The 18,721-nt window shown below is 42.2% G+C and overlaps 1 protein-coding gene across 1 annotated transcript in view; it reads left to right on the top strand.

Annotated features, from left to right (window-relative positions):
* Positions 1-522: 522 nt before the first annotated feature.
* The window catches only part of AAK1 (AP2 associated kinase 1), a 131,564-nt gene continuing 113,365 nt past the window's right edge, over positions 523-18,721 (top strand). Inside the window, exons 1-2 of the mRNA XM_014459363.2 lie at positions 523-703; positions 992-1,389. Of these exons, the coding sequence (XP_014314849.1) occupies positions 1,227-1,389 (163 nt within the window). The 5' untranslated portion in view covers positions 523-703; positions 992-1,226. The remainder of the gene's footprint in view (positions 704-991; positions 1,390-18,721) is intronic.

An 18,721-nucleotide genomic window follows, 5' to 3' on the forward strand; every position in this document is an offset into this window, starting at 1 on the left:
CTCGATCCGTCTGGAAACCACAAACCCCAGAGTCCCTGGTGCAGGGAGGTCAAGCCGCAAATAAGATGGCTCCAGAAGGGTGGACCACGCAGCAGGGTGGAAACCCTAGTTCCTGGCAGTTTCTTTACCGGATGTGTTTAAATAACCGAATCCCCACCAATGCACCACCCCGCTAACCACCTCCGAGGCCGAGGAGGCCACCGCCACCGCCTCGCTGGCTCCTCCAGGGCCATCCTGGGAATTGTAGTCCAGCCGCTGGGCTGCGCCGAACTACCTTTCCCATGGTGCTCAGCGGATCGGGCGAGATCAACGTTCTTTTCTAAAACTTTCTCCGCTCGGAGACCCCCGGTTTCCCCTCTCCCCTTCTTTCTGACGACCCCTTCCCGTCCATCGCGACAGAACGGCGGCCGAAAGAGGGCCCTGACCCGTTGCCGCGTAGCCGCGCCGCCGCGAGAGGCACTTCCGGCGGCGGTTCACTTCCTGGTTGGGTGGCTGGAGTCGGGCGGGAGCGCGCGCGCGCGGGGGAGGGGCGGCGGGTCAGTCTCCGCCGGGCGCTCCGGGGATCAGCTGGTGGGCGGGCGGGTGCCCGACGCGGCCCCGGCTCTCGCTGCAGCGCCGCCTCCTTTCCCCGACGCAGGCCGCCCCGCACCGTGACAATGTTGCGGGGCTGGTAGCTGAAGCGCCCGCCGACGAGCCATCTCAAGTGGGTGCCGCCGGGATGCTGCCTCGCGGGGCGGCGGGGAGACCGGGGAGCAGGGGGGGCAGTGCCCGGCTGAGTCGGCGGCCCGAATTCCTTCTTTTTCCGAGCCCTGGGCACAGGGTCTCTGGTTTGGGGGTTGGGGGACGCGTTTTCAGCCCCAGCGTTTTTCTCGTTTAGAAAATTCACGGAGCGTTTCCCCAGGATGATGGCTTGTGCTGACCCTAGGACTCAGTAGTTGCCTTTTTAAGTGTGTTACTGATTCATCCTCTCTCTCTCCCTCTGTCATCACAGGTTTAAACTTATACGAATCGTTCTCTAGAGGAGGAGGGGACGGACCGCCGCGCGATTGACACGCATATTCCTATAGGCATCCTCCCTCAGCCCCCACCCCCACGGCCGGATTCGGGTGGCTCCTCTCCGAGCTGAAATCCGAGAAGAAATCCTTGGATCTCTTGTTTTCTTTAAAAAAGAAAAAAAAAATCTAGAAGCTGTCGGTGTTTTTGTTTTACTGCTTCCCCTTCGCAAGATGAAGAAGTTTTTCGACTCCCGGCGAGAGCAGGGCGGCTCTGGCCTGGGCTCCGGCTCCAGCGGCGGAGGGGGCAGCTCCTCGGGCCTGGGCAGTGGCTACATCGGCAGGGTCTTTGGCATTGGGCGGCAGCAGGTCACGGTGGACGAGGTGCTGGCGGAAGGTACGGTGGGACGACGGGCGCCTCAATGAAAATCTTGCGCTGATGCAGCAAGATTCTGTTTTTCCAGTTGTTGCCTGTATGAATGGGTTTTACCAGGTGACCCTCCCTTCCTCATTCCCTCGCCCTGTGAATCATTGCCCTTGAGAAATTTAAAACTGAGCTTTGAGAGTGACAGGGTTTATGGGGGCAGGGGGAGGTTGTCCGGCAGGACATTGTTTACCTCAGTGGCCTTTTCGTTTATTTTTTTAAAAAAAAAACATTGACAAACCAAATCTTGTTTGTCTCACTGAATTATGAGGATCAGACGAGAAAACCTACGTGTGAATTTGGGAAGCTTCACATCAGGGGAGGGTGGTGGGCTTGTCATCCTGCTAAAACTTGAAATAATGGATGTGAGGGCTGAAGAGAAGGTTTTCTCCTCTTTCTTCTGCCCAACTTTCCCAGTGGCATGAGCTGAGGCTCTTGGTGGGTTTGACAAGGTTTCCTGACCCAACTGTAATCAGGTCCCCAGGATGTAGGTGAGATAACAGAAATTACATGCAATGAATGTAGTTATTTTGAGACCAGTCAGTAGGCCCTCCCTTCAGTTTTAGGTTAAAAATTTTTATTTTTTAATGCCGAAAGAATTATTTGAGAGGGGCATCTTATTTTTGCTTTTCCTCTATTGGAGATGTTATTTAGGTCTGCTGTGTTTGCTGTGTAAATTCCGTATCTATATCTAAATCTACATCTTTATTCCCCAGGCCTCTGGAAATCTTTGTATGTCTCTTTTGGTAACCTGAACCTCGACCTTCATAATTATGCCAGACTCATACTCTTTACAGCCCATTGCCTGCTTAGTGTGCTTTTATTTTTAATAAAAGCAGCGATTTCTTTGGCACACAGCTATTCAAACTAATTGGATAGGGCCAACCTGCTATAGGTTGTGTTATCTGCTGAGAAGGGATGGGGGATGGTGGAGGCCTCTATTACTGCAACATGGTGGTGGTGGGGGACCTGTTTAACTGGGGAAGGAGCCTTTTTGCAAGCTAAGCTGGAAGCAAGAGTTCCAACCCAGCCCTGGGAAATGCCTGTCATGGTCAGTGTTGCAGAGGGGTGGGTTGGGAGGAGGAAGGAGCTGTGTTTGGCTCTCAGCTTGTCTAAGCAGTAGATTCAGCTGGGCCCAGTTTTCTGGGGTTAGGGTTGAAGCCTTACTTTAAAAACACCTTTTTAAAAAAGGTCTGACAACGTCCTTGTGAAATTGTTGCTCTTTTCCATTTTCAGTGCTGCTCGAGCTGTACTTAATCTGGGGCCTGAGTCACTGTCCCTCTGGATCTTTCCTTATGGGTTTTGGTGCAGGATGGGAGATGCTTCTGTGCCCGCTGCCAGATCTGCACCCTTAAGTCTGATCTGTCTCTTTCATCCCTGTGCCAAAGCCCTTGACTGCAGGGGGATGGAGAAAAGGAGGAGTATGTGAAAGACAAATTGGGAGGAATGATGGGGTGCAGAGCTCTTTCCTTCTCTCAGAATGGCCTCTGCTGACCCAGGAGCATTTTGTTCAGCTCCCATATTGTCTCATTGCAGACAGTGCTACCCTAAGCAGTGCCTGTTCTCAGATTCTGAGTGATGGGAAAGAGAAAAGGAAAAATTGGTCTTTATTGTCAAGGCTGCCCTTCCCTCCCCAGAATTCATCCCTGAGAACTGCATATCATGCATTATATTTTAAAGTGGAACTTAGGGCTTGCAGTTCTGCATTCATTCATTCATTTGTTCATTCGGCAAACAATTGAGTGTCCATGATGTGCCAGGCACTGTGCCAGGCTCTGAGGATATGATATAGAACTAGATGCTGGAGTTTATAAACTCCAGCTTTGAGAGATGGAAAATAGCCAATTACAATGGAGTTAAACTTAGGGTGGCCCCCAATTTTAAAGAACCAAGAATTGTTTTCTGCAGGAAGTAACTGACTGAAGAATGAGTAGGAGTTAACCAGGTGTGGTGACATCATGGACACAGACTCAGAGTGACAAGAGAGAGAGTCTCATGTAAAACCAGGTCTGGCAATGCTGCCCTCTTTATGTTTTTTGACTAGAATTGAGTTTGAATTTGTGGCACTTAGATGTATGTGGCTATGTGGGAGCCAGTATACAAAGTATTTGTGTAGCACCTACCACTAGATTCAGAGAGTATGGATATAAGAAGATCTAAAGTGTAATGTGTGCTTTTAAGGAGCTGTCAGTGAATTTGGGAGCACAAGGCAAACATTCACACATACCATAGTTTGGTTACCAGCACTGTAGAGTCAGGCATATCTAGGTTCAAATTCTGGATTTGTTCTTTACTAGCTGTGAAACCTTGGATAAGATGTTTTAAACCTCTCTTGAGTCTCTGTTTTCCTATGGGCAGTTCTTAAAGCATGGAGCCTGGATCAGGAGTGTTAGCATTACCTGGGAGCTTATAAGAAATGCAAATTCTCAGGCCCACTCCATAAGCCATGAGTGTAGGGCTTTAACAAGTTCCTGTAGTGTTTCTGATGCAAGCTAAAGTTTGATAACCACTGTCCTATGGAGTGGTCTTGAAGATTATATGAGGCATTGTATGTAAATTATTTAACTTCTTTTCCCCCAGGTGTTCAATAAATGGTAGCCTCTAATTACCAGCAACATTGCATCATAAAGGGGGTTGGGGGTGGCAATGTGAAGGCTAGTTTGGCTATAGCAGTCTTCAGGAATTACCCCCCCCCCCCCGCCCCTCCCCTCCATTGTGGGTGGACAGAATCAGGTGTACTTTGCAGTTAGCTCCTCAAAGGGTCAACAGATGTTTTGGGTAGCCATACTCCTTCCTGGACCCTCTTCTGTTTGAGATATCAAGTGCTGACCTGGACACCAGCCCAGCCAGAATTGTCTGAGGTTGATGAGAGTTGTGCATCAAGTGTCCAGGGCAGTGGCCAGGAAGTTCAGGGACTTATTACCACCACATCCCATTGATCATCCCTTTTCCCTAATGTGGGTTGGTACTGGTCTATGCCTTATAGTATGGAATTGCAAGCACCCCAAGGAGGATGTGTTGGAGCAGTGGTTCTCAACCTTCCTAATGCCGCGACCCTTTAAAACAGTTCCTCATGTTGTGGTGACCCCCAACCATAAAATTATTTTCGTTGCTACTTCATAACTGTAATTTTGCTACTGTTATGAATTGTAATGTAAATATCTGATATGCAGGATGTATTTTCATTGTTACAAATTGAACATAATTAAAGCATAGTGATTAATCACAAAAACAATATATAATTATATATGTGTTTTCCGATGGTCTTAGGTGACCCCTGTGAAAGGGTCGTTCGACCCCCAAAGGGGTCGCGACCCACAGGTTGAGAACCGCTGTGTTAGAGGAAGGCAGGAGAATGCCTGGCCTGTCATCTCTCCATCAGCAGCATCAGCCCCGCTTGCCTAGTTGCACTAACTAGTCTAGTGGGGGCTTATTTATCTTGGGAAATGAAGAATTTCTTGGGAATTTATCTAAGTCATGAGTTCAGAGGTTATCTCTAGGCTGGGTTCTGGGGAGGATATTTTCTTTCTAGCTTCCTCAGCAAAGATGCCACAATGAGATGTGAGATCATGACTGATGTAATGGGCATGTGATGTCAAGGGAATATTTGGTTTAAGTTTCCAGAATGAGCTCAATGGGAAAATTGGAACAATGCTTAAAGAAGAAATGAGAAGCTGTGCTTTTATCCACACCTCCTTAGCTATATGAGGCCTTATATCTAGCTTTAAACCATAAATAAATGTTTGTTGAATACCTCCTGTGTCCACAACAACATTCCAGAACTGCTTTAGTTCTATATAAGGTGGCTCTTCAGAACAGTTTCTCACCTACATTAAAGGAATCCAGGTTTAGGGCTAATGAGAATTACTGAGTAAGTCTCCAAATCAGTAAACTTTGACAATTTCTCCTACCTACAACGCAAGGTACTGAGGTTTTAAAATGTGTGTGAAACCACCTAAAGAAAATCAAGCATACTAGTACATAGATACATACATGGCACATATTTATAACATGTTGGCGGTGTCAATATATTGCATGCATGTATTCATTTAGTGTGCATTCCTTAGTGCCTTCCTTGTGGCAGGCACTGTATTAGGTTCAGAGCTACATGATGAATGAGACTTAGGCTCAGCTCTTACGGAGCTCATAGACCAACAAATAACCCTAAGGTAATTGTCCAGCATTTAGCATGGCCTTTGGTGGATATTAGGGGTTAAAAAGATGTTAAGAAATGAAAAAGAGAAATGGCTTGGGGTTGAGGATTTATAGGTGAGTGCAATTTGAACATGGAAATTGCCCAGAAGATGTTCCAGATGAGGGTTACCTGAGGTCTTGCAAGCAGAGAGAACAACATATGCAAAAGTGTGCAATGGTGAAATGGTATGATTTCCTGGAATACTGACTAGTGTTATAATTTTGGTCAGTACAAGTTTCCCTTTCAGAATCAAGGGAAGAAGAACATGGAATGGTAGAAAGAAACTTTTTTTACAATTCCCTGGCTGTGCTTGCTGCTTGCTTTCTCCAGTGGCCCTGGGTCTTTTGAGTAACTATTGAATAGGTATCTAGTATGCACTGCTCTCCTCTGGGCCTCACCTAATTGTGGGGCAAGGAGTGGTCCTGAAGGTTCAAAGAAAAGCCCAAGGTTGAAGCAGAAGCAGGTCAGGGGGTGAGATGACCACTGTTTCAGAAAGGAGTTGTCAGGGGAGAAAATGACAATGTTTGACCAGAGCAGAAGGTATGTTGGAGAGAGAAGAAAAGGAAATAAGATTCTGGAGAGCTTCAGTACCAGGCAGAGAGGTTAGTTAGAAGCATCTGAGGCCTTCTCGTGACGAAAACACCAATTTAATCCTTCCCACTTCAGATGTCTTTGCCTTGCTGGGAAGTCTGGTTTTTTTAGTGGCAACTGCAGATTTTCAGGGGGTGGTTTGTGAATGGTGTCTTCTTCCTGGTTTCAGGCATGATGACAGTTACAGCTTTGCTAAATATAGCCAAATCTAGAATTCATAAGTGAAATCCAGAATAAGCAATTGCTTGGTCAGAGTCTTTCCTTTGGTCTTTCTAACAAAGTCATGCTCATTTAATGAGAGATAACAGAGAAACAGTTTCACATGGGTTTTGAGTGGGAGGATATGGGGGAGGCATACACTTGTACCTCAGTAGCTGAGACTGCATGTAGAGTACCTAGAAAAAGCTTGATAAATATTAATAAGGTGCATATGAAAAAATATTACTGCAATCATTTGAACTTGTAGTATTTGAAAGTTGACACTTAAGAGAGGGGACTGCTCTAGCTAGTTTGGCCCACAGACTAAAAGGGTAGTGGGTTCGATTTTGATCCAGGGCATGCACCTGGGTTGCAGGCTTGATCCCCAGCCTAGTCAGCTGAAGGCAAACGAATCGATGTGTGTGTCTCTCACATTGATGTTTCTCCCTATCTCTCCCTGTCCCTTCCACTCTCTCTAAAAATCGATGGAAAAATATCCTTGGGTGAGGATTAACAACAACAAACCACTCAAAAACAAAAACAAAAACAAAAAGGGACCAACACCATCATCTGCCTTCATCTTGTACTCTTCAAAAGATAAGTGCTTTCTGAACTGTTTAAGAAATAATTGTGACATCGGTATCTGAAAGAGCCAAATGATAATAATAGAAGTGGTATTATCTATTGAATAGCATCTAGCACTTGGAAGTAGCAAAGAGTAGCTTTCAGTCTACTTTTGTGGAGCCATTTTTTGGTGCAGTGGAAGGAACACTGCAGTATATATTGGGAGATCAGGGTTTGTTGGTTCATTCATTGCCACATTTGGTAACTTTTATTGAGCACTCACTAATGTGCTGGACATCACACAATGATAAGCCATTGCTCTGCCTTAAGCTCACGTTGTAGAGCTTCAGACACATGAGCAAATAGCTCTAAGGATGTAAAAGGCCTAGGGGAATAGATATGAGGGAGCAATTAATTTTATGGGATGAGGAGTAGTTAGGGAGAGCTAAAGAAAGGTGATATTTGAGGTATGTCTTCAAAAATAAGAATTTATTACTAGGTGGACAAGGTCGAGAGAACATTCTAGGCAGAGAGAATACCATGGCCAAAGACACAAAAGCAGAAAGTGCACTGTTTGCTGGGAGCTATATGTTTTGAGATAGCGGTTATCTATTACTGGTCCAGGGATGTGCTGTCCAATAAAGTAGTCATATGAGCCACCAGTGGCTATTTAAATAATCTTGCCATGACAAATGGAGAAGTAATAGAAGACTTGACTCCTGCCTTCCTAGTTGACATGACGATCAACACACAAGAAATTAAGTGCACCTTACAAGATAATAGCTATTGGAATGTTGGGGTGTATGGTGTAGTCTCCAATTCTGGAAGGATTGAGGGGAAGGAGATCAGTGAGGACTGAAATGGTTGGGAAAGACTTTGTGAAGATGGGTTGCTCTTAACAATCTTAAGACTCTCTTCTTCGAGGAACCTTGTTTTAGGGAAGATTGAGTTCAGCACATTTGCATAGGTTATATTCTTAGTAAAGTTGAAGCAAGTATTGCAACATCTTTGGTCTCTTTTGAGGAACAAAACTACCTTTATAAAAAATCATATGTTCTGTGTTTATACCCAAAGCAAAAAAGCCTATTCATTCTATATGATTTTGAATCACTCAGGAATAACGAATATTAGCACATTAAGGCAACAGTGGCTGCAGCATTTTGTGCCCACTTTCTCTCTCCATTATTTTCTTTGTTATTTTTATTCTGTTATCTTTATTATTAAAATATATTTTATTGATTTTTTACAGAGAAGAAGGGAGAGGGATAGAGAGTTAGAAACATCGATGAGAGAGAAGCATCGATCAGTTGCCTCCTGCACGCCCCCCACTGGGGATGTGCGGGCAACCAGGGTACATGCCCCTCAGCATTTTGTGCCCACTTTCTCTCTCCATTATTTTCTTTGTTATTTTTATTCTGTTATCTTTATTATTATTTAGTCTATTATGTATACTTTAAACAACCTCTGTTCTGTTGAGTTACAGACAATTGTTAGGAAAGAGGAGTCCTATAAGTGAGACTTCCACCTTGGCAGAGGGCGGGTTCCTCAGGGTGGAATAAAGTTGAAAGAGTAAAAATTTGGAATTTCGTTTGAGGTGTGCTGTGAGTGAATGAGCTTGAGCTGGTCAGTTTTCTCCTTGGGCTTGAGTTAACCTTGGCAGATGATGGATAGCAATGCCAATTGAAGCTTTGTTATTTATAATTTCTGAAGAACTGAGAGATTATTGGATGAAAGAGTTTATGGCATCCCTATATTATTATAATAGAAAGCCAAGCATAGCATAGATGTTAAATTATCATTTGTAATTAAAATGGCTTTCAATAATGATGCCTTTCATCTAGGACTTGAATCTTGAAGAAAGCAGTATAAGGCTATATAATTTGTTGCCTGTTTTTAAGGATGCTTGCAGTTCTTGTGCTGGGACCTTTAGGATGAGAGATTGACTATTGTGCCTTTGGTACTGAGCATGAATTTGTGAACAAAATGGAGACTTTATTACCCTTGATCAATTACCCTTTCTTCCTATCAGTTGGGCTCTTCTTGGAGGATTGGGGCCTGAGCTACATTTACAGAGGTGGCCGGATTCCAGCTTGTACCTTTGACTCATATTTTTCCCTGGTTAGTGAATCTTGCTGGTTCAGGAAGTGCTGATTATCTTACTGGTTTGGTAGTCCACCCTGTTCTTCAGATCTTTGTTTGTCCTCTACTATTTTTAGAAGTCTGGGAATCTTGGTGGTGACGTGGTGGGAAGTGTTGGAAGAAATAATTGTACCTGGCCTTTTGGCAATGGAAAGACTCTTGGTTTGAGCAGAAGGTGTAACTCGGAAATGATTGGCGAAAACCTGATATGCAGTACTGTCTTTCTTCCCCTGGAATGAAGGGAGCACTATGATGTTCTCCTTCGGAGAAGACTTTCAAAGTTAGCACGGAGTGTGGTGCTTTAAAAGCATGAGAATTGGAGGTAGGCAGCCCATGGCTTGAATCCTGGACCTGTCCCTGTGATGTTGGCAACTTACTAAGACCCAGGTTTCTCATTTATAAAATGCGGGTAATAACTGGGGGTTATTGTAAGGATTAGATGAAATTATGCAAAGCACTTAGCATAGTGTCTCTAGCATATAGTTAGCAGTCTGTAAATGATAACTCTTAATATTTGGGTGCGTGAATTTTGTTTTTATCAGGCAGTATTTGTTTTGCTGTGTGCATAAACTGGAGAAGCTGGAGTCTTGGATATAAATATCAAAGGCTATCTATCTATCTATCTATCTATCTAGTATTCATAAAACCCAGAATAAGGAATAAGGAGAAGAATCTCAGATAGGTATTTTTGTTTGATTTTTTTTTTCCTGCTTGAAAGCCAACTGTGTTAGGAAAATTTCCCCAACCTATCAAGTTGCTATTAGTTATGATGGGTGTCTCTGTCCTTGAGGAATATCTGACCCCAGCTGCCTTTCCATCTTCAAATCCTGGTGCTCTAACACAGGTCTTCTGCTTCATTCAGGCCGGTGCCCTCCTCATCACTCATGCACCATGTGTTTAGTTCTTTCCAATGCTTTACTCATATTGTTCCCTGCACCTGGGATATGCTCTCTTTCCCCACCCACCTATCTTTATCCCACCTAACCTTTGTCCTGCCTAACCACAGTATCACCACACCTGCCAAAGTGATCCATTTATCCTCTTGTCCTTTGGATTCCTGTCATTCTTGCTTGGCTATGTTGACTGTTTTGGGCCCATAATCTCAAAGTTTTATTTTGCTATTTAGCTATTTCATTTGTATCTACTTTCTAGGGTTAGATAATTGGTTCTTAGGGGCAGGGTGTGGACCTTAGATTTATTTTGTATCCAGTTCAGGACTCTTAAATTTGAACAATGTAACAATGGGTACTGGAGAATAAATTAATGAATGAATAATACATTAAATCAGTACTAATTCAGATTCACTGACCAGACACTAGATACCAGACAGATTTGAAACCTACACATCTCTTATCCCTATTTCAATAATATAGTAGATTTATGTTTGGGACACTATTACAATGATAAGAACTATCGAAACTTCTAGGTTTTTGGTAAAATTGAAAATAACAAAATTCAAAGCTAAGTGGAACACCTTCCAGAAAAACATGTAAATTTCTCTTTATTGATTGGATTCAGTTATGGGAACCTAATACGATAAATCTCAAAAATAGAGATATAAGGTACAATTAACTATATAAAGGAATTCTAAAATGATTTAAATGCTGTATTGTGAAGATGAAGGAAATTATTAGGTCAGGTATCAAAAATTCAAATATTTTCTAGCTTGTGATGATTGTTGACCCACAGGAAATTAGGGCAGTGATTCTCAACGTGTATTTGGGATAGTGAGCATGGGAGCAGGGGTAATAGATAGAAGGGGGAATATATAAATTGAAAAGCACAGACAAAACTCAGGTCCAACCTGGAAAGGAGAGAACCTCAACGAGGATGGAGAGCGCTGGTATACCCTCTTAGGTGGCATATAAAGGAGGTGGGGTGGGAGAAGACATGAGACTTTTAATTTATCAAGGAGGATATGTTTTGTTAATCCTCACTCGAGGATATTTTTTCCCCATTGATTTTTAGAGAGAGTGAAAGGGAGGGAGAGAGGTAGAGAGAGAAACATCAATCTCACATCGATTGGTTGCCTCCCACATGTGCCCTGACCAGGGCTGAGATCGAACCTGCAACTCCTGTATGTCCTTGACCTGGAATCAAACCCATGACCCTTCAGTGTGAGGGCTTGGACAGTCTAACCACTGAGCAATGCCAGCCAGGGCAAGGTGAATATGGTTTTTAAAAGGCTCATCCATATGGCTCTTGCAGCTCAGTCATAAGTTGAATCTACAGACGTGGTGTCTACAATTGATCACTGAATGTAGCTCTTAGACTATAGATAGGCACCTGTTTCTCCCTGTTCAGATCTTACTTAAATCTCACCTCAGAAAAGCCTTCCTTGACCATCCAATATAAGGAATCCATAATGTTTTATTTTGCCAGTTAACATGTGTCAACTGGTTTTCATCTTACTGTTTATCTCTCTCTACTAGAATTTCACCTCCATAAAAGCAGAGACCTTGATTCACTTTATTGCTATATCCCTAGTATCTAGTGTAGTGCCTGGCACATTTGAGGAGCTCAGTGAAAACCAGTTGAATGAATGAATGAGCACATGAAAAAGACAGAAGGAACGATCAAAGACATACATGTAGATTCAGGAGAGAGGGAATGATGAAAATGAATATTAAATAGATTTAAAGGAAGGAAAGTACGGATGGTCTTTGAGATGGGAATCCACCATCTCCTAGGTCGTGGCACCTGAATAAACCTCTTTCCTTTTGCACCAGAAAAAAAGAAAAAGAAAAAAGGGAGGGTGTGGATACTAGGGGAGGGTTAAAAGTTAGAAAGGGTTATTGAATTTGGAAATATAGAGATTATTCATGACTTTTGTTAGAGCAGTGTGTAAGTGAAGCAATGGAGCGAAGTCCAGGTAACAGTGAAATGAGTGAATGGAAAGTGGGGTGAACACTGAGTCAGGGAGGAATTTATTATTTTTAATGGTGGAATATTGAGTACATTAAGCAGAGAGGAAGAGTTTAGAGGTACAGTGCGGGGGGGGGGGGATTCTTGATGGAATAGTGCTGAGGAGGTGATGGCAGGTGATGGATGGGATCATGAGCTCAGGTGGAGGATATGACTTTGGACAGGAGAAAGATCACTTTATTAACTGACCTGGAAGAAAGAGGAGCAAGAATGGGTACAAAAAAGAAATTGATGGGGCTTGGTAAGTTGAGAAAGTTCTTGCTTCATGGCTTCTGTTTTCTATTGAATACTGCAGGCTGGGAGTTGAATTGGGGGTTTAAAGAGTATAGTGAAGGATGTGAAGGAGTTCCTTAAGTTTAAGGAGAGAAGAACTGACAGAATGGCTTGGTCATATGGAGAGACCGTTTGATATGACTCATCATGGAAAGAGTTTTTTCTGACCCATGAGGTTTAATCAATTTTGAAATATATACTATTTTGGATAGGGGTTGTTGTTTTTTGTAAATACAGTATATATTTTCTGTTTTCTAGATTAAATGCTACAGAGGCAGCATAACATAGGTGGAAAGTACTCCTGATCTGAATCTGTTGTTGACCACCATGCTCTGGCCTCTGGACAAATTGCTTCCCAACTTTGACCATTAGGTTCCATGTAAAATGAGGACTAGATGATGGTGAAGTCTCTTTCCAATTCTAATATCTTACTGCTCTTTTATTTCTCAAATTTATTGTTATTAGAATGTCATTTTGTTATAGAGTGAATAGGATGTGTGCTTGATATGGGTAAGACAGTTTGCTCCTGAATAAAATGGCCCCGAGTTACTGTGCTTTTTGAATTTCATGTTTGTGTTTTATAGTGTCTTCTGGTTCCTTTCTTATGAGAATGTCAGCTGTCACTTCTTGCTGCTGTCCATGTGCCTTCCTGAATTAGTGCTTCTCTAATTTGCCTCTTTTAATCTGTGGATTTGAAAATAGATGACTAAGTTTGTTAGAACTGTGGTTAATAATAAAGAGGCTTAGTGACAGTTTGAGGGTCTTGTCTATGATTAAAGTACATGAGCTGCTGTGACAGGTAAGAGTTTTTTATACTCATGTTTTAGAAAGGTTGAGTTCTGAGAGATAATGAGTTACCATTTGATATTTATTATTATTATCATTATTTTTAAAATATATTTTTATTGCTTTCAGAGAGGAAGGGAGATGAAGAGAGAGATAGAAACACCAGTGATGAGAGAGAAACATATTTTGGTTGCCTCCCATATGTTTCCTGTCCAGGGATCCAACCCACAACCTTTTTGGTGTATGGACATCGCTCCAACCAACTCAGCCATCTGCCAGGGCTAGACATTTGGGTTATTTATGGCTATTACAAAACAACCACACGTATTTTTTAAGTCTTTGAGTACTTGTTCTATTCCTTAGAATAAATTTCTGAATGTGAAATGTCTGGATCAAAAGATATACATATTTTAGCTTTTGATACATGCTACAAGTAGCCTCCAGAAAGATTAAACCAATATATACTTCCACCAGAGTGTTTCTTGTTTATGAGGTTGGATTTGTTTGTTTTTTGTTCTTTCTTTCTTCTTTCTTCCCTCTTTCTCTCTATATATCTATCTTTTATATTTCTTCTATGGTGTATTCTTTGTTTATGTTTATTTGCTCGTATTCCTGTTAGGGCATTCATCTTTTTTAATGATTCATAGACGTTCTTTACATATTGAAGGTCTTAGTCTATATATAGCATATTTCCTCCTATTTTGTCATTTACCTTATTAAGTTGGGGTTTTGCAGATATTTTTAATTTTTAAAAAAATATTTTTATTGATTTTAGAGAGGGAGGGAGAGGAAAAGAGAGGTAGAAACATCAATGATGAGAGAGAATCATTGATTGACTGCTTCCTGTACAGCCCTGACTGGAATCAAGACCGCAACTCAGGCATGTGCCCTGACCAGGAATCCACCTGTGGTTCATAGGTCGACACTCAATTACTGAGCCACACTGACCAGTCAGATATTTTTAATTTTTATGCAATCAAATATGTCAGCTTTTCCTTTATGATTTTTGTTTGCATCATACTTTGTAAGGTCCAAGGAGAAATACAGAGCCTAGATCACAGCGACCCTGTGAGCCTGAAGTTTCTCTTTAAGCAATAAGGAAGCCATTTAGAGTTTTAAGAGGGAGATGGTATGGTCACATTTGTAGTTTAGTTAGATTTGTGGAAGATGACATTAGGGAGCCGAGTCTAGAGCATTTAGGAGGATGTTGCCATGATCCAGGTTAAAGATAGTGAGGATCTGACTGGCAGAGTGGTAATAAGAGAGAGAAGAGCGCAGACGAATATTTAGGAGGTCATATCGTCGGGATTTGGTCCTTTACTGGATTTTAGAGGTTGAATAAGAGTCTGGAATCAAGAGTGATAACAGGTTTCTAGTTTGAGTGCCCAGGTACATGAGATAGCAGTGACACTAAGTGAGCTGTATTATTCAAGAAGAGAAGAAAGATTGAAAGAGAGAAGACAGTGGTAATGAGGGAAGATAATGAGTTTAATATGCTCAGTTTGTAGTGTGTTTAGGTTATCTCTTGCTGCCCTATAACCCAATGGCTTAAAACAACAACGATTTATTACATAATTCTGTGGGTTGACTGCTGGGTCTCCACTGGATCTCTGCTTCTGCTCATCTCATTTGGGTCTGTTAAATTGTCTTTACTCCTACCACCTTATTGTACTATATACCTGAATTAAGAACATCCCAACATGGATAAATATATCACATTTCTGTGATGAAGCATATAACACCATTCTTCATCCTTACAGAAATGTATGTGTCAGAGAAATACAGGAAATCCTGTGGGTTTATACACAGCTCTGGTGTTTTTCACACTCTGGGGTATGCACCACAGTGAGAATTGGGTGAAGGGTGTACCTTTTCAAAAGTTATTTATTTGTGGTAAAGGGGAATAAGGGCTTTGAGGAACTTAGACAGATTATTTTTAGGAAAGAATACCTAGGGAAGTTAAATATTATGAAATTGGTTTATTTGAAGCTGTTCATGCAGAGATAGAAGAGTCAAGAGTAAGAAGAGCAATGGGCTTGAGTGGAATTGAGATTTAGTAACATTTAAGGGATAGCTTAGTAAGGAGAGCCCTTAAAAGACAGAGAAAGACTATCCAGAGAGGTGCAAAGATAGTCAACAAACTGCAGTGTCTTGCACACATGGGACTAAGTTGGAGTAAGGAAGAGGATCAGCTGCTTCAGAGTGGTCATCTCATAAAGTAGGATAAAAACGAAAGTAGCCCAGCTGGTATTGCTAAGTGGTTGAGCCTTGACCCATGAACCAGGAGGTTATGGTTCAATTCCAGGTCAGGGCACATGCCGAGGTTGCGGGCTCAATCCCCAGTCAGGGGAGGGCAGGAGGCAGCTGACCAATGATTCTCTCTCATCGTTGATGTTTCTATCTCTCTCTCCCTCTCCCTTCCTCTCTTTGAAAAAAATAAAAACAGCCCTAACCGGTTTGGCTCAGTGGATAGAGAGTGGCCCTGCAGACTGAAGGGTCCCAGGTTCGATTTGGGTCAAGGGCATGTACCTTGGTTGCGGGCACATGCCCAGTGGGGGTGTGCAGGAGGCAGCTGATCCGATGTTTCTCTCTCATCGATGTTCCTAACTCTCTATCCCCTCCCTTCCTCTAAAATATATTAAAAAATAAAATTAAAAAAATAAATAAAACCAAAACCTGGAAAACATCTGGATTGGGCAATGGGGTGGCATTGGCCTCTGCCAGAGCAGTTTCAGAAGAATGGTGAGTTGATGAGTGGGAGCAGCAAATCTAGACTATTTCTTTGAGAAGTGAAAATAAGGAGAAAAGGAGAGGTAGTGTGGCAGCTAGATCAAGAGATGCTTGAGCATATTAATAGGCTGATACAGAGGCACCAGGAGAAGGTGAAAGAGATAGAGATAGAAATATTAAAACAAGAGTGAGGGTAGTTTCCTTAATTGAGTGAGGTTCCAGAGGAGACTGAGGGAGATGAATTGCAATAGTTAGTCAGGTCAAAAACCTTCCCTCCAGTCATTTAATTGGGTCTTTCCATATTCTCAGGCCAATAACCTTTACCTGTCATCTAGTTTATCAAAAAATCCTGATTGCTCTGCATTTATACTACACCCAAATTCCAACCATTTCTAACTTCCTCTACCATTGTCTCCCTGGGTCAAACTATTGTTGGCCAGGATTATACTAGCCATTTCTTTCACCTGTGCCTCCTCAGTCTCCTCTCAACACAAAAGCCAGAATGATCTTTAAAATGCACATCAATCCATGTTATTCCTCTGCTCAGAACCTCAGTAGTGACTCTGCATCTCACTGAAAGTAAGTCCTGGTGTGGGCATAGAAAGTGCTGTGCTCTGGCCCACAGTTATTTCTTTTCTAGTTTATTACTCTCCTCTTTGGTTATTGCACTCTATCCATACTGGCTTCCTTGTGGTTCCTTAACCCCTTGAGTGCCGGGGAGCGCGATTTCGAGCCTCCTCCTGTCTTTCGCCAAAAGTGCCAGGAGCGCTATCAAAGCTTCGAAATGGCGTCCAGTTCTAAGTCTGCTTTTATTAGTGATGATGATATTGCCAAATATGTCAATGTAGTGAAGGTTTCCTTAAGTTTTTTAATATGTAACTTCATTTACTTGTGATTCACAATTTTTTTCCTAAACTGCTGTAAAATCAGCAAAAATGCCTTGGCAATTTTAGCATAGTTCCTAGGACATTGGTTGGCACTCAGAGGGTTAAAGCAGGGTGAGTTCATGCCTCCCCCTCAGGGTTTTGTTCTTACTGTTCCCTTGCCTGCAATACTCTTCCTCTAAGTAGTCCCAAAGCTTGCTCTTCCTCACTCATTTTGCTTAAATGTCACCTTCTCAGAGAGTCCTTCTGGCTATTTTATTAGAAATTTCAACCCCTCCCTTCCACCAGCTCTCCTTATTCCTCTTTCCTGCCTTTATATGCTCTATAATTGACTTATTGTGTTTGTTGTCTCCCTTCTTAGAATGTAAACTTTCTGAGCTTGTCTGTTTTGTTCACAGGCCTAGAATCATAGCTGCCACAGAGTAAGCAGTAACTATTTGTTGATGAAATAGGTGAATGAATGAGTGGGGTCAAGACTGGTCATTGGATAAGGAGGAAATTTCACTGTTGAGACAGGAGGAGATAAATGGATCAGTGTGGATATAGATAGGTTTGTGCTGGGAAGGCTGGGGGTGTGTGGGGAGATAGAAATTTGAAAGTAGTAATGGCAGATGCCCTCAGTTTTTTGGAATAAGGAGGCAAGGTATTCTGCTGAAGGTAATGGTGAGTATGGGGCTGAAGAGAATCTTGAAGGTTTGGGTTAGTTGTTGAGAGGTTTGGGATTCGGAGCTATCCAAGGACAAGTAAAGGACCCAGGCCAGGATAAAGACTATGAATTGACTTGATGCAATTTTGCAAGGCTGTTTGATTTTTTTTTTCTGGTAGAACGCAGGAGATTTGGGTTATGAGCAAAATAGGTGGATTTTGTATTGATTCATGGTTGGATAGATGTGATGGGAGGCCACAAGTACAAAGGAATCAAAGGGGAAGTCCAGATTGTCAACCATGGGATCAGATTGGTAAGAGAAGGCCCTCTAAGGAGCAGGTTGATTGATTGGGAGGAAATACATTCAGAGCTTGGAGGATGGATGAGTTTGAAGAACAGATCAGGCCAGAGTGAGGCATGAGAGAACTGAAGGCCTGGAGTTGTGTCAGAAAGTGAACGATTGACATTTAAGATTTGTGTTGACAAGGTCTAGGGTGTAGCTATGGATGTAGGTGGTTGAGAAGACCAAAGGTCATTGTAGTGAAGAAATTTAGAGATTGAAGTATAGGAATGAATCATCCTTGTGGATTTTGAAACCACCCAGGATCATGGCAGGAATTGTGGCAGAGAGGACGCTGGAATGCTAAAGGCTTCAGTGAATGTTGGGAAATGAGTAGGAAGGGAGACAAGGAGTAATGAAAAAGCAAGAAGTAATGATCTGAAATCAATTTAGGAGAACAAGGGACATTCTGACCTACCCTGAGGTTCTTGAGGTGTAGGAAAATCTGGCGACAGAAAGCTGGTGATGTAAATGATCTTGGCTGATGCAGGAGCAGGTCAAAGCAATTTGGGTGATATTTCTTTTGGCTAGATTCTGGAGCTAAATTGTTATTGTTTTGTGTGTTTTTTTAAGAGGAGAATGATGATTTTTATTTTTTTTAAATATATTTTATTGATTTTTTACAGAGAGGAAGGGAGAGGGATAGAGAGTTAGAAACATCGATGAGAGAGAAACATCGATCACCTGCCTCCTGCACACTCCCTACTGGGAATGTGCCCGCAACCACGGTACATGCCCTTGACCGGTATCGAACCTAGGACCCTTGAGTCCGCAGGCTGACGCTCTATCCACTGAGCCAAACCGGTTAGGGCTGTTATTATTGTTATATAAACATAATATATAGCATTTATTTGACAGCTTTGTGTTTCCTCTTGTTAAAAGGAATAAATAAACTTTCCTTTTATTGACATTTACATATGTTTACATAATATATTTACTTGTATTTAAATATATATATATATAAAAATTTTAAAAATTTTCCCCTAGGTCTTGGCTTTTTGAAGAAAGAGACCTCATATAGTCACTGTAGAGAC

The sequence above is a fragment of the Myotis lucifugus genome, unplaced genomic scaffold, assembly GCF_000147115.1.
Source record: "Myotis lucifugus unplaced genomic scaffold, Myoluc2.0 scaffold_108, whole genome shotgun sequence".
In the NCBI taxonomy this organism is placed as follows: Eukaryota; Metazoa; Chordata; class Mammalia; order Chiroptera; family Vespertilionidae; genus Myotis; species Myotis lucifugus.